The sequence below is a fragment of the Monomorium pharaonis genome, chromosome 2 (genome assembly GCF_013373865.1).
Source record: "Monomorium pharaonis isolate MP-MQ-018 chromosome 2, ASM1337386v2, whole genome shotgun sequence".
NCBI lineage: Eukaryota > Metazoa > Arthropoda > Insecta > Hymenoptera > Formicidae > Monomorium > Monomorium pharaonis.
The window spans coordinates 24,305,208-24,331,200 of NC_050468.1; the positions used below are offsets into that span (position 1 = coordinate 24,305,208).

At 37.1% G+C, this 25,993-nt stretch overlaps 1 protein-coding gene across 1 annotated transcript; it reads right to left on the bottom strand.

The window, feature by feature from the left end:
• Positions 1-74: 74 nt before the first annotated feature.
• On the bottom strand, positions 75-8,135 carry LOC105832210. The gene is made up of 4 exons (XM_012672947.3): positions 7,449-8,135; positions 6,289-6,702; positions 4,844-5,026; positions 75-700 (listed from the first exon to the last, which is right to left on the bottom strand). The coding sequence occupies exons 2-4, from the start codon at positions 6,484-6,486 to the stop codon at positions 518-520; spliced, it is 564 nt and encodes a 187-aa protein (XP_012528401.1). The 5' UTR covers positions 6,487-6,702; positions 7,449-8,135; the 3' UTR covers positions 75-517.
• Positions 8,136-25,993: the final 17,858 nt, after the last annotated feature.

A 25,993-nucleotide genomic window follows, 5' to 3' on the forward strand; every position in this document is an offset into this window, starting at 1 on the left:
AATACACTGTACGCATATACTTACACCTAAAATATTCTTATTTAAAGAAAACAATAGTTGCAGTCTTATATAATCTATGAAAGTTATTTTTATATAGAGAGATATGCATAATTTATAAGCTCGTAGAACTAATGAAAAGTTCTAGGAAATTTAAATTTACTTATTGGTATGACAAATTTCTTAAAACTGCATTGTGAATTTAATTTTAAAAGCATTTCTTTGTCAAAATTTCGTAAATGAAAGTTACGAGTCGACAAAGTCTCACAATCTTCAAGGTTTTATTATGAAATTAAAACTACATGATAGAAGGAGCTTTTATAGGAATACTTTCTAAGAAACTTTTAACCTAGACGTATTCATAATTATACGCATGTATCATATACGTGTCTTGTATGAAACTCTTAAGAATGCGTACCTAAAAAACTAAACAGTTAATGCAACACTGGTTTTAACAGTATAATGTCTTTGAGCATTCACTAACAAAGATTACATTCGCAGAGTACAATTTACCGAACTTTCACGCTTCATCTTTGTCGGAGAAAGCTGGATTTTCACGAGTATTCCGTGATTTGTAAAGATTCGATGGGTTTCTCCCAAAGTTGTCGTCACTCTTAACATCCTTGCAAATATCATCGGATGCGGACTTGGAAGGAACACTAATCACTTCAGTGAGCTGCATCGCCGTGGCGAACCTGAGTGCCTGGAACCAACAATCAATTTTATATGCATACACATATATTTCACAGCTATGTTGCAAAAGACCGCAAAACGCTCGTGCTGACATGTACGTGAAGTGCGCAATCCGTAATTCGTGCGAGCGGCAAGCGAGTGTCGACGTTGAGACGGACGTCCGGCATAATTGGATCAATCCATGTGACGCAGCTTTGGTTCCGAGCCAATTTAATTGCCCACGCTGTCACACACAATCCGGCCCCGCGTATGCTATTCCCTCGAAAATTAAAAATACCGTTCAAAGGTACGATTTCCGCACCGTATCACGCGGCACTCCTTTCGATCTCGTGCAAGGGATGCTTATCTCATTTAGCTTCCGGCTTATCCCATTTAGCTTCCTCTATCGACATGCATAGTATAAGCAATCTCTCTAAAGTCAATTTTTATAAATTTGTTTTCTTTGGGATCGCATTCGTATTTGCGTGTGATGCTAAATATAGCGATTTGACTCCGAATTCAAGATATCGTCACAATCTTTGTGTGAACAAAGAAGGATTTTGAGAAAGAAAGAACAAATTTTAAATAAAATTACCTAATATTTTTTGCAAATTTAGTTAACTGATTAATAACAAAATTTAACACGATTGATATGTTGGATATCATAAAATGTAATTAAATAGTACATAAATATAAAATTAATACAATGAATAAAATAAATTTGTTCTTTTGATACTGGGCTAATAAAATTCCTTTTCTCGTAATGATCGCTCGTGCGTTTTGATGTTTATTTGATTTAAAAGTTTTACTTGATAATCTGAAAATGTAATTGCTCAAAATAATATTAATCACTTTCGAGTAAAAATGTTCTTAGTTACAGTGACAAAAGCAGTTCGAAGTGCGCTAATGCCACAGAGCAATCAACAAATTAATGACAAACAAGATCATGTAAACACGTGAAACGCACGATGTAATTGCATTCGCTCCTTTGATTCTGTCCTAGTTCTGAGTCTATTTAACAATCGTGCGCATACGCAGTTATCGTGTAAGCATCTACAACATTCGACGCGCAAATTATTTTAACGCACTCAATAATCGATATTGTAAGCGAAACTAAAATCAAAGTTGAAAAACAAACTCGAACAAATTTTTCACATATGCGTGCGTAGTTTTTAAAATATTTTATTCTTTTTTTTTTTAGTCCAGAACTTTAGTCTTTTTTTTTAAAGCTACAAAACTACACGCCATTTGCGCGCGTCGAGTTTTCTGGCTGACAAACAGACCTGTCGTGATTTGTTTTTCACGGATGTCAGCCCGAATAATTCTTTCGTTTATCGCAAATTACAGGGCTCAAATCGCGTGGAAAGTTATTGCGCCTGTGGCTGACACGGAAAATTCGCGGGTGAACGTTATATGGAGAGTAAAACGGGTCGGCACAGACGCGTGTTTGCCGTATACCTGCTTGTCACGAGCATCATGCGGCGTAGTAATTATGTATGCGTATATCAAAATAGAGACAATGCAACATTTACCACGCATGATTGGCAAAGCCTGCATAATGCATTGGGCAAGCCCAGGTACACGTCGACTGCATTTATTACATATTCGATTATATATATAATATATATATATATATATATATATATATCTCGTACGGTTTAATACAAAGTGTCGAACAAGGCCAGCCAGATATTTTATCCTCAAACAGGCGATGTTGATTTGGATAGGTCAAGAAATGCATTACGAGCTAAATTTAAAATTCCCTCTGCTAACTTGGGTCGTCCGATCACGATGGTCTCTGTCGTATCGCTCGAAATATCCCGGCGCCGTAGATTACTTTTTTTGCCTTTGCGATTTCAGTAATTCACACTCGCTGCCTTGCTCCGAGAGCGAACAGAATCATCAATCGTGCCCCGGGGGATATCGACAAGTGTACCCCCGTCCTACCGGGCACCTGTCTCAGCGGTTGCGTTGCGCCCGCTTGTGTGGCAATCGCATCGCGAATTGCATCGACAGGAAGCGATTGAATACAGGCGCAATGTAATTCGATCTGGAGACAGTTCGATGCCGAGCCTCTGGTTTCGCGCCAATTTAATTGGCCACGTCATTATGCGCCATCAGCGCCGGCGGTACTGGCGGTGATACACGCTGAATAACCGAATGAGCTGGATGAACGGTATACGAGATTGAAAGAGCGCGAGAAAAGTTGTGCTTGTGACGGCTCGCAAATAGATCGCGTCGATGAACGAATGTTCTATTTCTGTCAGACTTGCGTATTACCCGCGATTTCGTTTTTGATTGACGCCATAATAGGATCGACGATCCCATTCACGTCACTCGCTTTTGCTTCCCCAGCGAATTGACCTTCTCGCGTTGCGTGTCAATACGTGAGTATCAATTAATTCTGATGTCCGACAGCGTGGTAACGCGCGCGCGTCTCGAACTGTTCCGGTCTCTATTGGAATTTATATCCGGTTGCCGTCGCGGAATGGCAAATACGACCGCAGATATTTTCGTTCCCGTTGCTCAGACGTTCCGTACGATTGTTTATGGAATCCCACGAGGAAACGCACATTTCGCCGCGGCATTGACCAAGATTGCTTTAGATTCGTCGAAATTTTCCAGAATTCCGTGAAAAATCTAAATCGCGCATCTATCATATTATTCCCCTTCATTCTTAATATCTTTGTCAATTAACAATTATGCTATTCTGAATATATTTCTATTAAAGCTGTATTAAAATATTATTTAATAATGATAAAGACAATTATTTTCGATGTGATACATTTGATGTGATATTAATTAAAATTTTCATCTTTTTGTAGTATTGCAACATTTTTTATGGCATGTATTGATGCACGTAAATCGCATATGTAATCATATACATAAACACACTCGTACAGCACGTAAGTTGTATAAACTTCTGTAAAAGTAGGCTGCTAGCGGCTACAAGCTGCTCGAAAATATATGTTATTACGCTATATGCCAGCGGACTTACTTCGCAAATGGAAAGTGGTAAAATAGCGTTGCGCAGCACGCCACTTTATATCCGTTAAATTAATTACATTTCATGAAAGAACGTGGAAGAGAGATAGTGAAATGCAGTTTTAACGAGAAACGTTTCAAAGTGGCGCGATGAGCATGCGAAAAAAAGTGCTGCAATATATCAATAAAAAGTTAAGGGGTGGTAAAGCGATGGCCGTACCGACTGTAAACGAGTAGTACGCAATACTTTTTTTTTTTTTATAAAGAATTTTTATAGTTTTAAATTTTATAGTTTTATTACGGTACACCGGCGAGCCGTTGTTGTGAAACCTCTGGTATTGCAACACGAGCGAAGCGGGCAAATCCATATACGCAAACCTCTTTCGCTTTCATGTCCAATTTCTTCATCTCTAGATAAGTGTTCGATTACTTTCGATTACTTTATCCAAAAGACATCTCAAATTATAACGTCACTTTGCTAATAAAATATGTATAATGTATAATAAAATTCTAATACCTTTTGTGCCAAATGTTAATAGTACGGAGAATAGCTGTTCATTGAATATGTAATCAAAAGTTTTCAGTGTTTAATTATCCAACGAATATCTTTATCGGGAAAAATAATTATCGAGAGGTGTGAAGAAATCGGGCGTTAGACGGGCGACGTCTGCTTTAAAACTCATTTCTAGACATAATCGCCGAGCCCCACGAAATCAGCGGCAATCGATCGGGAACCCCATTATTTTCCAAGGTTGATCCGCGGTCGGCGGAACACCCTTTTCACAAGTTTCACGTGAAAGTCACCTTCCCCCCCCCCCCCACGGCAAAACCAGCGTTTCCTAATTTCCCCTGGGGACTCCATTAACCACCAGAGATGGACGGAGCACGTAAAGGTGAAAGGTAACCGAATGAACGAAAATTCGGGAAGTACCAACCGCAACTGCAAATCGTAACCATTGATTTCCAATCGCATCTCGAGTGAAAAGAACGATTGTCCGTATATACGTCTGTCCCGTCGGCATTTATCGGAAACGCATCTCAAAATTTATGGCCCGCTACGTGCTGCCGCGCAATACCGCAATACCAAATTCGACCGCTGCGCATCGCGGTGCAAAGAGCAGCAAAAGCAGCACGCGCGCGCATACACACACGCGAAAACAAAATGCGAAATGGTCCAGCTGGCGCCTACCTTCCGCCTGTCTCGGCGAGCGGAGTACAACACCCAGATTATGTACGATGCCATTATGATAGCGGGCACGCACACCCCGGCTATGGTGGACGCACCCCGTAGGAGCAGATGATGCAACCCGAGCAACATAACTGCGAGGGCCGTTCCGCCCGCGACGTATCTTCCGGTGCGACGCCGATCCTCCTGACAACAGAGAAATATCGCATGCGCATATTTAATGAACGCTTCACCACGCGGACGGGTTGCGGGTTATCGCGACCGTTCCGTTTCGTTTTCCATCTCGAGATCCAGCACGGGCTCTATGGTCCGTTATTTTTATCCGCAATGACGCGTCTCGTTGTTAGAGGAGACCATCGATATGCAAACATCCTCATATTTTTAAGCATGATTTGTCTCTCGCGCGCAAACGGTACGTACAAAACAGCGTTGATAAAACTGTGAGAATTCTTTTTTAGGAGATTGTGTTGCTTCTCTTCGAGAAATTAACTTTGTCTATTCTTTTCATTTACTCGATTCAACGACACTGCGCTGAGAAAAACTGGAAAAGTTAAAGAGCTTCGGTCAACTTTTTTAAATTTATGTTTTAATTAAAAAATTCTAAGAGCTCTTCTAGTATTAAAAATATTATTGAAATAAGTGTAATAAATTTTGAAAAGTATAACGTTAATCCAGACAAAGAAGTTTTATTGGAATAAATTTTGCTTAAAATTGTTGAAAAGAACGTGTACAAACTGTCTGTGTGCCGCGTATTCACCAGGCGATAAACAATTAATCGACGGACGATGAAGCTTCTGTTTCGGAGCAAAATTTGTGAAATACTAAATTACGCGCGGCGCTTTACAGAGACGCGCATTTAGCCCCAGAATTCATTTATTTAACGCCGGTTTTATGCACGGCGTCTGCGAGTGACAAGCGCGAAGGACAATCCGAGGCAAACGAAGCACGAGCATTAAATTTTGGCGCGCGCAATCGCGTCCACAAGGCGCAATTGCTCACGTTCTCGAGAGCGCGTTAATTTCACCCTCTTTTAACGCGCGTTCACGATTCATGGTTTTCCCTTTCTCTTCTTTTGTTAAATCGCCGTGCTGCGGCCGGTTCACGTGAATCTAATCTGACGGTGCCTGAGCACCTTGTTTTTACTATCGCATTCAAATTGTATTTCCGCCGGATGCAGATACACCGTACGGCGAATGGGATAACGTCCAACGAGCGTTTTATTTCGAAGGCGCGCAAGCAGAAACGGTAATATCAAGCAGCCATAACGGAGGAGCTTGCATATGGGGCTTGATATCTAAACGTTCCACCTCGATCGGCGATTTCATCTGTGAAATCCGCCGCGTGTAACCACCCGGGATGATATTACGGCATATATGTATATATCTCTTAGAATCTACCCCGCGGTTATAAGGTTACCGCTGCAAACGATATTCTTTCGGGAAACCAACCGGTTGTGCGAGAGTATTAAGGTTGTCCCTCGACGAAACGGACGACGACCTAAGCGGCATGGCACTGACGGTGACATACAGTTTTTCCGCCGTTGATCCGGAAAGCACTTTATCACAAAGATGATCCAGTTTGATGATACGTAGCACAGTCTGTCGCCGAGTCATAAGACAGTATTTGCCGTCCCGATGAATTTTCATTCGCGATTATAACGCATCTCTGATTACGACAGGTTGAACGAAATAAAAAGTTTGAGTTTCTCAGAATTGTCTCTCTCTCTCTCTCTCTCTCTCTCTCTCTCTCTCTCTTTCTCAGCTTCGACTTGGATGTTTACGTAAAAGAACTTAATCGTATTTTCTAACGAGCTTGAGGAATGCGAGATATATTGCAGAAAGTTTCTGTCTTTCTAAGAAGAGCTGAAAACAAGCGAGAGCTTGAAATTCCACTGTGAAATTAGTAAATGTCATTATGTTAAGATGAGCATTGTGTTCGCAGAAGCGACGACGTTTAATAACTACGACTTAAACGCTATAAACAAAAAAGCACGTTAAATATAACTATGTAATTAAAAACCGCAAAGCGTCGAGCTTATACTTGATGATGCAATTTTATATTTAACCGATAGTTAATTATCAAAGTAACAAATTAATGTTAATAAAATTTAATAAAGTGCAAATAAGTAATTATACTTCTTTGTATGTACATTTGTTTTACATTAAATTGTTTATGATAAATTGTTTTTCGTTAGATAATACAGCATAAATTTAAAAACATAATTATGCAAAAATTCAATTTCAAACGCGTTCATAAAAATGTTATGCAAACTGTAGCAATTAATATTTAACAATTTTATTTTTTTCTCTTTTTTTACGATACGATTGCGTTGTCGAGTAATTGTTACAATCGATTCTCGGCGCTCTTATTGTTCTAATTGTACGCGAATTGCGGAATTTTATTCGTAGATTTATAAATTGTTATTAAAGAGGAGAATTAAAGCGGCCACGTTCGGGCAATCCAATGAGAGTTTAAATCCGCGATTAATTTAAACGAAAAAGGAGCCACCAAAGGGCCACTTTCCCACTCGGAAAATATTTCACGAGGTATAACGAATTCCGTAATTCACAATTAAGCGCGATAAAACTATTGTGCGCTATTACTACACCATGGGAATTTCAAGCTCCTCGACGAAGGTCCATCGTTTCTTTTGCACTCTCTACTTAATTCTCTCTCTCTCTCTCTCTCTCTTTCTCTCGTACGACAAGCACACCACGCGTACGTGTATTTTAATGCGAAAGTATCCACGTTTACGTGTAACGCGAATCGAGAGCGATCTGCGAGATAATTCGGACGCGCGATCGACTTTACGAAAAGGCGCAGAAACGGGAAAGCGCGCCGCGTTTCTGCTCGCGGACGGACGGATCTGCGAATCCGCCGATCGCGGCTTCGAGTGAGGTGCGGACCGCGCATTTACACCATCGGTACAATATGAGCCAGGCAAGCACGTTGGCATAATAAACAAAAAACACGATGAGCACGGGATACACCCACACGTCCGCGGCCGCCACCGTTCGAGGATCGCGTGCACGCATCGAGTGACGAATTTGGCAAAAGCACACGGCTTTTGCCAAAATTAGATTATCTTTTCAACGGCGGTTCGTGGAATCTCTCGCAGACGCTTCACGTGACTTGCGGAAACCTCCATGTTGAACCGCCGAATTGGCGATAAAAGCCAAATCGACCGCAAGTGCTCTGAAGATGAGATCTAGACATACGAAGGATGCCTGACAAGTTTATAGATAACGCGAGAGAAAAATTATTTGCACGATCTGTTGCGCAATTTTTTATGATATGTTATAGGAAATTTTATTTTATTCTAACAAGGGATCTTTTTTTCGTTTTAATGACGTAAAAATGTTTGTTCGTACCTTTAAAAAGTGAAAAAATTAGAAAATCGTGGTGTTTTTAATCAAATATTTTATAAAAAATATATCATTGTTGAAAAATATTTATCTATGTAAAAGATAAAGCGAGGCGCAGTTGTTCGACATCGCGTGAAAACAAAATACGAGGAAGAACGGAGCCGAATCTGAGGCGCGGTACACTTTTTTTGGAGCGGGCGTTACAGACACAAATAAAACTAATATTAATCAATATGTAAAATAATATTCTTGAGATATACTTACCATAAATAAAATTCAACCAGTGACACTGTAAAGGATGACGCAACAAAGCCATACAAATAATTTTTCTTCTAACTTATCTGCGTATTCACGTTCGCAGAACTATTTCCAACCGCCCTCGTGTGTCGAGAGAGAAGCAAATCGAATTTGTATGCAGAAATGTAGACCACGTATATTTTAAAAGAATTTGCAGAATTCAACTTTTCCTTTAATGTTACGGTTTGTTGCTTTAAAAATTCAAAGATGTTTTTTTTTTGTATTGTGCATTTTGTTTGCTTTAAATGTATTTGTGCATCAACAAATATAAAATTATTCAAACTCGCTTAAATTCAAATTTCAACAAAACAGTTAAGTGATATTGACTGCTGATACTTTTTCAACGTAGAACTTCCACATTCTATTCTCTTATATCGGATATTTCCCAAATTCTTTGATATATCCATAGCTTGCCGATTACCCGGTCAATTTATCTTGATCATTATACGCTACATATTGTGTCACGCTACATATTGCGTCAGCAATTTTCTACGTTTTTTACTATTTCTTTTTTTTTTTTACAGCAGGCAAAAGTTGATCGCACGAGTACCCTTAACCGCGCGCATAAAACACGATCCGCACCGGAGCATACCGATCCCGCCGTAATAGGACTAATCAAGGCGCAATCGATTCCGCTCACGTCCATTCCGGTTTTCAATCGAATGGGGTCATTTACCGAGGGAAAATAGTTCTCCCGGTGCATTATGTTAGTAGCACTTTATACGCGATAGAATGCCAGAACGCGCGCATCACAATGCCCGATTTTAACGACCCTTACTACCAGCGCTAATTAATTGAGATAACTGTGTAAATTGATATATTTCTATTCAAACATGAAATTTCAATAAATTTTGGTTTGACTTCATTAACGGAGGCGAGAATCATTGAGACAAGAATAATAACAAACAAGTGATACACATGTAAATCCCCTCGTTGTATTTTTATGTGTGTTAAATTATTGATTTTTCGTAATTTGAAGTTTACCACAATATATGACAGGGAAAAGAGAGCATATATATGGCCTTATAACAAAAGCTCACAATTGACCCAATTCTGTTTTTGTTCGATTTTGGAGATTACGAATGCGTGAAAACGCGGCAATTCATAATGCATATGTACTTGCAAAATGATCGGAATTGTTGGGAATTCAGATTAAAATTGGTAGGTTCAATTTGCCGTGCCTAATTAAAGAATAAATTTTTATTAAAACTCAATTCAGTCTACCGATTGCTCCCGGCGAAATCAAGATAAATGGAATATTCGACCCAGCGGAAACTAGAGGTAAATCTACGTGGCGAACGTGATTCGTACTTCCGATGTGACTCACGGTGGACATAGAGTTCGCGTGAGATTCGGCTGACAATAAAATTGTAAGTTTCTCTATGTGTATGTCTACGTGATTGATCGCGCAGTTTCGCGGCGGAAGGAGATTATATCTTGAGGAAGGAGATTATATCATCCTCGATTATATTATTCTTTGATAATTCTTCACAGGGGAAAATATAAATGACCAACTATGAGACGACGCTATTAACGTCACGATCAAGCAATTTTGCAGAATTTCGAACTCGCGGCTCAAGTAGCTCATGTAATTGCTGCCAGATTGAACTTCACGAAACCCTCAAACTTCCAAGGTGTAATTTCCACATACCGCGTAATTTTAACTTGATGCTGCCAACTACTTACGAACTTTGTAACTGTAATTTTCACATACCTCGTTTTCCACATCGATCATCCACTTATCTGCAGCACGCAAAGTGCAATAGACACAACATGATACGCTTTCTTGTATCATTTAATTTGCCTACATTTAATCTTTATTCTACAACTTACGGACAATCTTCCTTTCTTCATTTATTTATCTTTATATATAAGAGACGTAAAAAAAAAACAAAATAGAAACCGCTTTAAAATTATATACGATTAAAATTATAAAAATTTTATTAATTAAACTTAAATTTAAATTTCAAATATTTTTTAAATATTAGATAAGTTTTTCTTTGACAAGATTTTAATTATATAAATTTAATTGACAAGATATATTCAATGTTAAAAATTAGATTGTCGTAGCTACATAATATATTTCGTGACAGTTTGCGAAGAATTATTTAAAAAAGATTCAAATTTTACGTGACTATTAAATATTTTATGCGATATAGTTAAAGATATTAAAAATATCAAACAATCTAATAAGTTTTCTATTTATACGAATCTTACAGCATTTAGGTTTCTATTGACTTATATTTGAAAAAAATATAACATAGAGCAAACAAATCTCGCAATATTCTTTAGTAATATAAGAATTTCACATTTCATCGAAAGTTATCAAAATTTTTATCTTAAAATATTATACACATAACTTCTTTTGTACGCTACAATAAATAATAGATTTATTATATATCTCACAACCACATAAAAAACAAATTCTATTGCGGATGTTTGTTCTTCACAGATAAGTGGTATACAATCGCAAGTAGAAAACTTTTAATTGCACGGCTTATCTTCTTTTTGAAACGAGCGCTCTCGACAACCGACAACGTTTTAAAACGAATTAAAAACGTAATGTCAACGATCCAACCGGATTTTATATAAATTATTTATTTTTTGCGAAGAGTGCTATTAAAAGAAAAGAAACCTGTGGAAATTGGTTCGCCAGGATTATACCTCGCTCACTAAAGTACGTGCAACTGAGTTATCCCATAGACGGTTATCTGCTGGACCGTAAACTGCGGGGGCGAGAAATAATCTCTCCCTATCTGATAAGCATTAGAGGATAAAGCGTTTACTTGCCGAAAACAGACACGTATCTCGGCTCACTATGCAACTGTACTTAACCAAGGACATTAAACTTGAAACTCAAATATAAATGTAAAAACGTGAGATGCTAAATTACACAGTAATATTCGCCGGAATATTAAGATACTTTTGAAATTATTTGATATTATTTCAGAATACGCGCTCGGAATAAACCAGAGCAAAAGACAAAAAAGTTGCACTATCGACCAATTAAATTTGTTTTGTTATTTTAAATAACCAAACCGACCATTCTTTATTATACGTGTGAAAATGTGATTAACAGAATTTGGACATTATTAAATATATGCCAAAAAATTTTCTATGGTAATTCCAAATTTACTTAAAAAATGGCAACTACCGCAATAAAATTTGCATATTCAAATAAGCTAGTTACAGTTAAATGGTAATAAAACAAAGAAAAAAGAAGACAACAAATCGTAAAAAGTCGAATCTCTCAAAAAGTTGCTCATAAAATGACGTAATAATATTTTTCATGAACGTTAGACTATTTGTTAGTTAGTTAAACTTGCGAATAATGACTACGAAATTTTGTTTATCCCGTGGCGGGCAATATACTTGGTAAAATTACGAGGCACGTGTTCATTGTCAGTTAACACATCGTAAAATCGACATCGTTCCTAGCAAAATTCTTCTGTAAGCAGGATATTTTTAACGACGAAACCCCAAATATACTTTGAAAATTGACAGACACACAAACAACAATAGACACAATTGTAATTAAATAAGTTTTATAAGTCTTGTTGCATTTATTTCAAGAGTATTTCAAAATCTTTCTTTATAAAAAAATGTCTTGTTAAAAACTGATCTATTTAAAACATAGATTAATTGCTATTATTATTGACTTATCTCGTAAAAGGAAAAATTTGGTTGATTGTTAATGAGAATAACAATCATTTTTAAAATCAAAACTGATAAAACTTTTGAATGTTTCAATTCCACCATTTTAATATTATTTGCGCAATTGATTAAAACATGTTTGGAAACTTTATCAATTTCATCGTCTAAATGATTGATATTTCTCGTTAACAATGATTTCTTTTTTTTTTTAATAGTATAAAGAAATAGTAGTAGTGGTCGTACTAAAATAGTAATGAGACCGAATGGAACTATATCAGTCCCTACATCATTTAGCCTAAAAAATTTCTGTAACTACGCTATTCATAAAAAAAAAAAATTATAAAAAATATTTTTTTTTAAATAAATAGCATAGTTAAATAAAGGTATTTATACTGTAAAACTCTCATAGGAAACATTTTTTTATATTTTATTTAATTTACGACATATATCAAAAAACCGCAAAAATGATCTCAACTTTGAAAGGTGTTTTCACCCCTTCAAACCGTTTTTGGGCATCAACTAAAAATTTCTAAATTTATGTATTCATCACCCCCTCTACATTTATGCCAAGTTTCATTAAAATCTGAATTTTCGAGTTTGCGAGGTTCCCTTGTGAGTATATTATTGGCATATCCCACTAACCTTAATAACTTTTCATTATAATATTGTTGGAAGGTTAATGAAATATTATTCTAATGTTTCAACAACCTTACGCGTGATTATATCATTTTTCTCATATTCAATAGGTACATTTTTATATTTCTACAATGTTTTATTTATTAAGAAAATTAAATTACATTTAAATTAAGTTATTAAATAAATATTAAGCTATAATAATAAATATTAAATATTAAATAAGTAAAAAATATTTAATGTAAAACTATTTTTTTATTATTCAGACAAATAAAATTTATCGTTTTGTAAATATTGTTAGAGATATATTTATAATATATGTATAATATTATGTATTTAGGTATACATAACGTATACATTTTTTTCATATTCAATAGGTACATTTTAATATTTCTACAATGTTTTATTTATTAAGAAAATTAAATTACATTTAAATTAAGTTATTAAATAAATATTAAACTATAATAAATATTAAATATTAAATAAGTAAAAAATATTTAATGTAAAACTATTTTTCTATTATTCAGACAAATAAAATTTATCGTTTTGTAAATATTGTTAGAGATATACTTATAATATATGTATAATATTATATATTTACGTATACATAATATCGTATCTACTAACAATAACATCACTCTCTGTAAATGCGAAAGCTCACTGTACGATAGCGATCTCTTTCAGAGTAATGTCGCAACTACACTGTATCATTAGTCGATAAACATTAAACTATGTTGATTTTCTACTTTTTTTACATATAGTAGTTTATGTTGTCTGTATATAAGTTTAGTTTACACAAAATTTTTATACAGACAAAATAAACTATGTAAACATGTAAACTATTATAAATATTTTAAATATTGGATAATACAGAAAACAATATTTAAAAAATTAATTAATTTTTAAAATTATTAATATTTCTAATTTTAGTATTAATAATAAAAATATTATAATCCTAAAAATTGAAAGGTTACAGTAAATAATATATCAGATTTTTATTATATATCAGGTTTAAATAAAAGTTTTAACTGATTTTTTAATTAATTTATTATATATGTATATATATATATATATATATACATATATATATATTATATACGTAAGTATGTACTTACTATACATGTCATATATACATATTTGTTTAAATAAAATGCTTTAATTGTTTTAATATAATTAAGACAAACAGTTTATCGTGTAGTATTTTTATAAGCAAAAAGAAATAGCATAAATCAAAAATGTAAAATAAAATTATATATAACTCTCTACATTGCTGTCATTCGATAAATAAATATTTTCAATGTTTATAAAAGAATTGTAACAATACGAAATCTATTTCCCTAGAAAAGAATCATAGAAATATACTTTAGAAGTAAATTAAAAGTCATAAAAGTCAGAATCAATTTTTATGTAACATATAGCTGTGCAATTAAAAAATCAAATGTAAACTGACTTTTTTTATACGAGAGGAATAGAGAACTACTAATATTCATTTTCTTTTTTTTTTCGATATAAAATCAAGTTCTTACGTTCTATTACTTTTTCGTGGCATTCTAGTTGTGTAAGTTTACTTCTAACAAAATTACGTTAAAGTTAAAAACTTATAAAATTAATTTAGTTGCATTAAAAGTTGTATGAACAGAAAACTCAGTTAAAAGTTGCATCAAGATTAAATTAGCTTAAGTCATATTAAAGTTGATTTTGAAAAGCATTATTTGTATTACATTAGAAAGTCATTTTAAAAAAAAATTAGATTACTTTAAATAACAAAACAATTAAATATTTTATGCATAGATAATGTTTATATGAAATAATAAAGACATATTGCTTTTATATGTACTAAACACTACAGACGCGTGCTTTGCGCTATTTAACTTTTTATTTTTTATTTTTTGAAAGTAAACTACAACGATAATTGTATAGATAACCATCTATACAAATCTGACGGCTGTCAAAATTTAATCGCAATGACAGTTACTCTCGTAACGCGAAGTAAGCACAGCGAGAAAACCAATCGAGGAAAAGCGACAACAAAAAATTTCGAGATGCGAGCAGTCGACTTTACATATATTTTTTTAGATAGAATATGTACAGATGTTATTTCTTTCTTTTATTTTTTAGTAAATTTTTAACATAAAAACAGTTAATAAGTAAAAATCTATGTAATTAAAAAACTAGTTGTAATGAAAAATTAACTCGTTTAAAATTAATTAAATTGAAATTAAATTAAATTAAATTAGTCAAGTTAAGTTAAAAGATGGTAACGATATACATATATATTAACTTTTATATACCACCTTAATTTAATTAAAGTATTATTTCTTCAAAACGTTAAAAGAGATCAAATTTTTAAATATATTCTAGCCAGACTGTATATTACTTATTAAATATCGTTAGGTTAATCGAACACAGCCCACAGCTTTAATTTATACGCAAAACAAATTGATAAATTCTTTACAATTGCAATTGCCATATTCCGCGAACGATTCGCACGTCAAAAGAAGATGCGTGAGTCGTACGTAGCTGACGGCAGGATTGAACTACATAAAACCATCAATTACCGACTTGGAAATCACGCAGTGCAATGAAAACTCGATATCCTTGAAAGAAACAGACGACGTGTCATTATCATGACCGTTATAACAACGATAATTATCCTCTGTCTCGCCTCCTTTCTTTTTCTTATAATTCCTTAAGAACGGCGGCGACAACGACGACGACGACGCGAAACCAATACGCGGTATACGCAGCATCAAAGGCGACGAGATCAAAGCTATGCCGACATCATCATTTCGCTTTTCCAGAAGGAAAAACTTGGAAAATAAATTTTCTTTTAGTGACAGCATTACACTACATGAATTCTGTAATAGAATGTTTAAATATTCATGAACAAAAGCAAAATTAAAGTCATTTATGAAATTCGCATTGTACGAATAAACATTACATTAGCATGATGTATACAAATTTTTCTTAAAATTATCTGATCTGATTTAATTATTGCAATTCTCTTGCGAATTCTTTTAGCACTAAATTTCCCCAAAATTTTATACGCGAATTTTAAGTTGGAAAAAATTACCGTACGATTTTCGCTTCACCGATTTGCAAACTGATCTGAATACATCGAAATAATTTTTCAGTTGACCTTGCACGTTTGCGATTTATCAGCGCGAGGCACGAAATATTTCTCTCTGCGCCGAGTTTTGCATATTCTTCCTTTTTCTTCTTTTAAGCTCTCATGAAGTGCGAAAAGAGACGATGATGCGACCTGTCGTCTCTTCTCTTTTCGTGGCAAATACATACACATGTTCATACTGGAAACCGTCAACGAGCATTTATTCGGTGACTGCTTTTTCATTCCTGTAATAAAAAGATTAACACATCACTTCATAAAAACGTAAATACGACAGATTGCTAATAATGTCGCACGATATTTTACAAATACGCGTATAACATCCTTGTTTTAACAATTTTACAGTAAGGAATTAAAGTTGCATAATACAACGTTTGTTAATAAAATTATTTGCTTACATTAAAATTAAATAATCTAATAATTTTATTAATTTTCATATTAGAACAAAATCTATTACATATTATTTCAACCTTATATAATTTTAAATATCCGGAAAATAAATTTCTATTTTTAATGCATTCTGTATTCTTCAAAGGAGTACATGGATATTTTTAACAAGAAGCCATAAATGACAATATCGTCGCTTTCGAATCTTGTCTTTGCCTCTTTTATAAATAAAAGAAAATGCGAATTTTAGAGGACCCTTTGCACTATAGAAATATCTCATCGCCCGATTGTCTGTGGACATACAGAAGGCATCCGTTCTGAAAAAGGCGAGCATTCCTGTCGCCCAGCCGCGCACCCTCATCGTACCCGAGACGTACTCCAATTTGATGGCACATGAATACCGGTTCGTATCAACCCGGTGAGAGCCGTGAGTTTACGGTCGGCCCGATGCATGTGCGAATGATAGCCTGTCCGCCTATTTGGATGAATTTTCGATATAAATCAGATGAGAGTTCCTCCCTTCCGAAGTATGAGATCCGCGACGAGGGTGGAACGAAGACGCGTTATGGGAGGGAAGAGGGGGGGGGGGGGGCGCGTCATTGTTTCCCCGCTTTCGTGACGCGATGAATAGGACGGCCGCGAATGAAGTTAATCCGCATTCATAATCGGCTGGGAGTGAAGGAGGAGGGAGGGCAAGGGAGGGAGATACGCTACGCAACGCGTGCGTGTGCGACCTTAAGAGATCGTGCCCGTGAGCGATGCCATTCACGCGTTAATTCTCTCTTTCTTGCGTCTTTCCTCCCTTACCCTCGTCTCCACCTGAATGCAACCGGAAGCCCTTTCACGCGTCCCGATTTTGTCGTCGGGTTGAAAGAAAGGCCCTCGGCGAGCTTCGCTCTCGAATCTCGCTGGCGCATGACGGTAGGGGGGTGACAGAGCGGGTTTTTAACAATTATCTGCGTACCCGGATTGACGAGTTTTGTCCAATAGAAACGGCAGGTACTGAGTATAATTATTATGATAATTGTGTTCACTTTTTTTAGAGAAAACGTTTCGGCCTCTGCGAATCCAAGCGGAATGAAAAATCGTCATGTAATATAATTCCAAAATTATTATTAAAAGTCACATTTCAATATCACTCGTGATTTACTTTAAATGTTCATTTTAACGTGACGTGGTGTTCCGTCTGGAAAATAATGTCTAATCGGAGATAACGTCTCCTATCGTCGTGTCGGTTTACTTCTTTTCGAGCGATGCTGCATTATTAACATAAACAACACGTGCTGAACGTACTCGGAACTTTTATTTCTACGAATAGACTAACAACAAAAGGCACTGAAGTGCAGTTCTGCATGCTCTGTAACACGACTAGCAACTCGGTTTACGTTTTAAGAACGTTCAAGATGAACTCCGCTTCTCGGATCGCCGCACTCAGCAGCCGCATAAACATTGGCTCGCAGCTGAGACTTATAATCCTTTCTTCGTAACCTCATAACAGTATCATCTACCATATATATTTCGACCTCTACTTGACTCCTCTCGCAATATGATTTTTCGTGCACGAGCATTTATCATTCAAAAAAATTCTTTGCTGACAGCCTGACAGATTTCTTGATGTCTGCCAAATCAAAATGTACCGCTAATTTTTGTACTTGTTAGAATTTTAGCTGAAACGTGTAGAATTTGTAAATTCTGCTTCTGTCAGTTAGATTAATCAAGTGCAATGCATATACATATTACATTATTTGCTAATCATTTACCTTATCTCAGCTAATTTTTACACCATATATAATTTTTGTTAAAATTGTTGCAAGATCAGTTTTTTGAATGATTCAAAACGTACGTGAAGCTTTTTTATATAATATTGTATCATTATTGTATTAATGCCAACTGCATGAAAAAAATTCGAAGAAAATAATTAAATTAAAAATATTGCAAATGATGTCTCATTCTTTATTCCTTTCAACCTGACTCTATACGAGAAAAATGTTTTCCCATCGACTGCCACATAATAATCGCGCACGTTGTCCCAAAGATACGCCACTTTATGCAAAACCGTCGACCGTCCGCATTTAATTAGCAGGTATCGCACGCGAGAGCGATTTCAATCTGCGACGGCTCGTTGGGGGAATATTCGAAATGGCCTTGTACCACGGAGAGACAGACAGTGTCGTGTTCGTGCATCTGTGAAACGATTACACTACGATCTGAATGGGCACAATGCTAGCTATTCGTGTCTCAAATTAACACCAACTGATCGAATCAGGAGAGACAAAGACGCTGTTTGAGATACTGTTAGGAAAACAACCGCGCGTTTTCCGCTCGTGTTTCCCTTCATTTTTCCCCGCGTGCCCCCTAAAACAACACGTTTCCGGTCGTGTCATTTATTTTGCAAGTGCTTCATAATTCGGATTGCGCGAGCGACGCCTCGAAAAGGGGAAAATCGTCCGTGATAATGGAATAATCCAACATAATCCATTACTTATCGTATCGACGGACGGAAACATCCGCGACCTGTTTCTGATAATCTTCCTTTACATCGATGGAGCGTGCCTATCGCGAGCGGTAAGATAGATCATCCCGCTCTCTTGTTCGTGTACCTTGATGCATCGCCGTCTCGATAACCGGCGGTGAGCGGGGTTAACGGTTTGTTGTTGCATCACGGATATACCAGCGATCCGATTTAATCTTAGTTTCGTCGATGCGAGCGATATCGAATGCGGCGCGCGGCGCGCACACGTGGAGTAAATAAAACGACCCCCGCAAGATATCCGAGGCAAAGGCGATTGACCGGCGACGAGTGCAATAAACTGCAGCCTGTTTATCTTCCGTTAGCCGTTCGTAGAGAAGCTCGAAACGGAACCACGAAATGTCGCGCGTTTGTACACGTGAGAAACAGAAACGGTGACGGGAAAGAGTGTCGTGGGACGTGGAGCGTCTGACCCGCGAGACTTGACAGAATGAAGTTGGCCATCAAGACGACCAAAAGCAACAAACTTTATCCCCGCCTACGGCCGTTTAGTCAATTTCCTTTTTCCTATTCGCTTTATATTTGGAAATATAGATTTTCGTAATATCTTTGTGAGCCCAAATGGGATCGTGAATGCGCAACTACGTAAACTGTTTTAGAGAAATAGAATACAACATTCGCTTGATTTCATATTATTCTCGTATTTGGCTCAAAAAGGGCACAACTGTAGAAAATAAATTCTTTAAAAGAATTTAGGAACTACAAGTTTAGAGACTATTTTTCTCTTTTAAGTACGTTATATATACTTGAAAGGAATCTAAAGTTAAAATCAAAATGTAATTTATTTAGCTAATAAAACTTGCCAGTTTGATCACAACTGAAAAGAATTTTATCTGTATTTAGAAATAAATTTAGAGGTATCTGTATAGATAACTTTCACATTGCAGAGTAGCAAGTATGTTGCTTGAACAATTGTCCGCTGGGAGACAGTTGGAAATCCCGCTTCCAAAAAGCATCACCCCACGTTCGATTTCGCTGTATAAATGTGGAATAGACCAATGTTATTCTCAGCGTTCCATGAGGTATATACATCATGTCCAGAGTCCAATAAAATTGTGCCACTACGCGGATTACTCATCGACGGAAGAACAGCGGGACGTAAAACTCCTGAGTATCGAAAGTTGCAATAAAAGTCATGCACCCTGTGGATTATTCTCCCTTACGGGCAATGGTGCGCCCCACGTGAATCGCATTTCTCGCAGTTTGATGTGCAATCGCGTCGATCGTGAGAAACTTTAGGACACTGTCTCGTATGTAACATTTTTTTTTCTTCATAAAATTATTTATAGACGTGATTTCAAATAGACAATATCTATATTCGTCTTCAGGCAATTAATTCTTTAGTAGAAAATTCAAACATCGTTGATCAACGAGAAGACAGAAATTTTTCATAGTATAATAGTTGCAGAGACGCATCTGCTTTTCGTCATTGATGTCATCGATCAGCCGGAATCTAATCGAGGGGAAAGCCGCCCCGAGGTTCTTGTATAGACCCCATGGCGATAGAAGGCGCGCATATTCGGGACATTATGCAAGGATGTATCCCCAAAACCCTGTAGATTGGCGACGTTGCTCGTCCCACGAAATTGCATCAGTAATCCCCGAACGCCGTCGCCTGCGGCATTTACATAAAAATAATTAAACGTCTTCCCCTCAATGAGAGCTCGATATTGTTCTAAGATGAAAGACAATTATAGGTTCTGTAGATCTCATGCAAATACTTCTATCTGAATTATTTAGGAAGTTATAATTAGGTGTCGTAAGACGTTGAAAGTTAAATACTCCCCAGAGTCGTAGTCATAGCTAAAATCCCGAGAAGTCACTTAAATTCTTCCATTGTTGACAATGAAATAAAAATGTTTTTCGTACGTCTAGCAATGATTATTTTTATAATTAATTTTTGCCTATTCAAAAAAGGGAGGATTGTTTGATCAAGAAACGTGTGAAATTATGCAGCTAAGCAGTAAGCAAAGAGTCATCAGGTATTTTCCTGTTGCGAGCATCTAGCCGGCATTCGAATTTTATGACGTACGCCGGATATTTTTACGACGGCGACTAATGAATACCTTACGATCGATTTTCAAAGCACCCCAATAAGGAAGCATCGCGTTTGACGTTTTATTTCGTCTCCCCTGTCCCAGTCATCATTAGCCCCGTCCTATTACGAGAAAGACCGGTTCGATTGGATCCCTCTCGACTATGTCATCGAGATAAAAGGCAGGAACAAAGATGTAAAGAAGACGTCGCGTCCCTGAAATCGAGAGAAACTAGCTTCTCTTTGTGATTCCTGAAAATAAGACAGTACAGAAGAAGATCGATGTATATATATCTTTTGTACATTGTATTCTCAAACAGGTGTACAAAGAATCTGACTTATTATAAAGACTATTATGATTTTTTTTTTAAAACGTTGATTTTAGCAAAAATAAGCATAAGCAACCATTTTAATCGATAATCAATAATTTATAAAAAAAAATAAGTGTATGCGTATAAACCGACGTAGTAAAATCTTATTTTACAACTTTAATGCATTGTATTGTAAAGATTTCAGAAAAGGTATTGAAAGATTAATTGTAAAACGAATGGAAGAAATGGCGCAAACAGAAAGGGACGATTAGGAGAATGCAGGGAAGAAATGGCAAGCTGTTCCCCAAGAATCGAGCTCATTCAACGGCGGAATCCGTTCCCGAGGAGATACCGGGGCTCCCGGGGTTTACGCAATGGAACGACGCAAGGGGTTCCACGCACCCCGCATACATGCGCTTAACGTGTACGGGGGCACGCGAGAACATCCATCAAGACCAGCATGGCGCGCCGCGAGCACGATACGCAGCTGCTGATCTCCGCTCTTCCGTGTCGGACTCCGACACGGCTCTCTGGACAGGCAGGCAGTAGGTCTCAGCGGAATCTAAGAGGGTAGATGTTTGAACGGGAATAAGGGTAAAGGCGAGGGACAAAGGGCTTACAAAACTCGCGATTGACTCCACTCAACTGGATAACTTTATGCTACGCAATTCGGCCTAAACTATGCAGGCAGTTAAAAGCGAAACGAACGATACGGAGGGATGTTTAAATCTCCTTGGAGTAGGAAGTTTAAGTTCAATCTTGACATTTTTATATGAAATATCGATAGAAGTTCTGCTCGTCAGTCAGTAGCGCATACTTTTTAAATGCATTTTTCTGGACTCAAAAAAAAGCACAAGATTTATAGATTTTTCAATATATTTTACTTTAAATTTGTAAACAGACACAAAAAATCTTGCAATTTAATTTTATTTATTGTGTCTTTCCCGAATAGAAAAATAAGTCATCACGAAATATTAAGAATACATGAATTCCATTAAAGTTAAATTCATTGTTTTGCCGTTAAAAATATCTCTAAAACTATACGATTGCGTACTGTGTGGATACGCTCAATATTGTTGAATAAAATATGTTATCCTCTTCAAAGTTTACGAGTTTGTGTAATTCTTTGGTACACGTTAATAATGAATATGTTAAACACATTTTACAACAGCAATGCGCAACGAATAACGAAAGATCGCATGCAAATGATGGAGGCAATCTTGTCGGGTGTGTCATCGAGAAACGAAAAACCGGATACTCTCTTTTCTTTCCGTCGCATAAATCAACATTTATGCACAGGCTTTACGACTTTTGTATCGTGAGGCGTGCATACCGCCTTCTATTTTACGCGCGTCCGCGAAACAGCGTGGATATTTCAGCGCCGGACTCGCAGCCCGTAGTCGAGATCTTTGTCAGATACTTAAACTTTGATACTTCCATGAATTTTTTAGCCCGCCATGAATAAGCGCACCACCGCGCCACGGTGAACATTTGTGAGTCGCGATTGCATATTCGGGTGCCTCGTGACTGTCGGCATACGGTAAACTTTGCGTTTGCCGCAAGCTGTTGCGACACCGCACATTGTAACGAGCGGAGACAATCGAATGGTTGGGTACACCGAAATCTCGAATGTCAAACCCCCACGTTTTAGTATCATACATATAAAATGTGACAAATGTGCAAAATTGCAACAGATGAAAGAAGAAAAACTTTTATACCGTTAACAATGTTGTTCGGTAGCTTTGATTTGTGTATCGCGATAATAACGACAGCGACGTAATTCTACGATTTACTTAGGACGATCAGAAAATGCGTGATCAGATTAACGTTGTAACGTGTATAATTATTATTACCACAAATAATGTTTTTCATTTATAACGCTGCTATTTCGATTAAATGCAAAGATAGTTTAATACCGTTATTTTCCACGATGAAAGGCGTTGCTTCACTATTTTAATCTGCAATGATTTAAAAAAAAACATAGTTTTAAAGTACGAGCCGTTGTTACGATAAAATTATAATTAAAAATGTGGCATTGCTTTCATCGGAGAGCGCGGTAATTAGGAGCGTTGGACGTTGGGTAGTCACGCGAAAATATACACAGCATACCGTGGTTCGAGTTTTGCATCGTTCCTTATGTACGCCGCGGTGTCCAATAATAATCTCATATCTGTTCATCATCTAAAGGACTGAGGGTTGCGTTGTGCACGTGCGCACACGTGTCTCCATGGCTTTCAATGTCGTCGCGATTGTAGATAAAGGCAGGAACGATCGCGAAAGACTGGCACACATCGTTCGCTTCTTCAGTACGAAGTGTCTACAACATAATTTTCTTTTAGGTTCCTTTGTCTCTTCGATAATTTGAACATCTAGCAGTTTTTAGGTGTTACGACAATACAACGACTGAGGAAAAGTAAAAAAGAAGATGTGAGTTAAATATTATATATATCAAATATGTTTGTCAAAATTCTTAAGAAGTTCGCAAAATTTAAATTTAACCTTTCTATTTGTCATATTTTGTGCATGTGCAGAATAATTAATCTATAAAGTCATTAATAGGTCGTTAACCAACAGGAGCTGAATGTTTTTTTTTTACATCACCTTTCGTACGTAATTATTTTGTCATAAAATTTTAAAATTCTCTCTCCCTATACATGGTATATAAAATAATAAAAAAGGTAAAAAGTGATTAAACTACGCATTAAATATTTTTTTTTACGAAAACTACTCGTAAAGAAAGTTTTACACTAATAGTTCTCATGAAACTAATTTTTCAAGATGAAGAAAAACAGACTTACATCGCGATTTCACCAAAACACGATGCATTCTGTGATACAACAGTTATGATAATATGTCATTTCACTCTATTAAAAAACTGCTGATGCCAGCGTCATCGATTTCCACGCCGTAAGGAGTGAGCGAAGTATCGCCCATCGGCGGCGTCATTTGATCGCGATAACGCGGAAGAGAGACGAGGCGCCAGTTTCACGCGCGCAATAATACGTCGAATGACGCGGCAGTCTCGCAGGACAATCGTTCACAGGGCCGTAGGGTGTCGAAATGCAATTCATCATGCTGCAGGCAGAACCAGAAAAAGAGAGAGAGAGAGAGAGAGAGGAGGGGATGGAAAAGAGAGAGGGAGAGGGAAAGAGAGGGTGAGAGAGAAAGAGTGGTATAGGAAATGTCAGGACGGGGGTACAACGGGCCCCGGGAGCCTCTCGGTGCCCTCGCACGCACTCGACGCATCAATCTTCTTCGCCAACAATGTTCGCGTAAATTACCCTCATCGATATCAAAGTGACGAGGGTGGCAGGCAGCCATGGCCGGCGATGAAGCTTGCGGAAGAGATCGACCCTTATCTCGCGCTGCGCGTTAGAAAATTGAGTTTACAGAGAGACCCCTCGCGAGAGAAAACCCGTCCTCGAAAGAAGGAAAAACCCAACCTCTTTTCGCGTTCCCGTCATTCGCATACGATGAACGTTTCGTCACCGCGACGGAGGGCTTTGCATCCATCATAAGTTTAAAGACGGTACGAGTGCTACTAACCCTTTCAGACGACAACGGGGAGAGCGTAGATGAAGAAACAAGAGTTCTCCTGCTTGAAATTCTGCCCCCCCCCTCCCTCCCCCGCATACTGATTCATTAACGAGAATAACTCTAACGTTCTGCTTTATCACTTAATTAAATCTAGAGCATTTCATATATTATTTTCACATTTCTGGAAACTCATAAACACTCGCAATTTTATAATCAAATTCTGTCAGTGTAAGTATAACTTTTTGTTATCCCCAGTGGTTAAATTTTGGTAGGAAAAATGTTATTGAAAAATTTTATTAATTTCCATTTACATATCACATTTCTGCACATTTATTTACTATATTAAATACAACCCTTAACGACATGCGTGCATAGAAGATAGGGACTAGTAAAATGATATATATAGCATATGGACTTTACATTGAATTTCGGTACGAAGGCGAGTTGTAAATTCAAATATGCGCCTCTGGATGCAGCGACATCCCGATCGCGCTATAAATTATTAGCATGGTAGCACGCCCCGAGCATACCCGCGCGATATGTACACGGCAGAGTTTGTAATGCGGCCTTAAATCTTCTTCAGGCGTCTTCGGCAACTCGGAGAGCTGCGGGAGAAAAGCTGCGGGTAGGCAAGGGATTATACCGTAAAAGTTTCGACCGAATCAGCGACGGCGTTAGTGCGCCAACGATAGCGAGCTTAATGTACCGTTATGATCTTTATGGCCGCCGTTTATAGGCCATTATGATTGAGTTTTCGCGCCAAAACAGACTCGGGACACGGGAAATCTCACGGGATTTCGTGAGCCCTCTCCGTCGTAAATGTTCTTCGTTCTTCCTCAGAAACCAGACGAGAGGGAGGGGGGAAGGGGGGGGGGAGAAGAGTCAGCGTTTCAGAGAAAATTATTTTTTAAGTACTAAGTTTCGGCGAGAAATGCTCGCTTCCACTCCCGACGATCCAGTTCAACATTTTCTTGAGTAACTCCTAGGAAAGGAGTAACTTACTTTTATACAAATAAAAGTCAGCGCTTTGCTAAGCGCCGTTGAATATATAACACTTTCATCCCCCGTTGATTTACACGGTTTTTCCCATTCCGTTGCATTAATCGGTGTAATAACGGTCGATTAACGAAAGCTCGATAATAATTATCCGTTCTTCGCTCGATTAGAATTCGGTCTAAGGCGCATCATTACGTTTGGTAAAGTTTATTCCTGCAACCCCCTTAATGAAGCTTATTTTCGCTATTCTCGGAGAGACGAAGGGCGCTGCCGATCCGCGC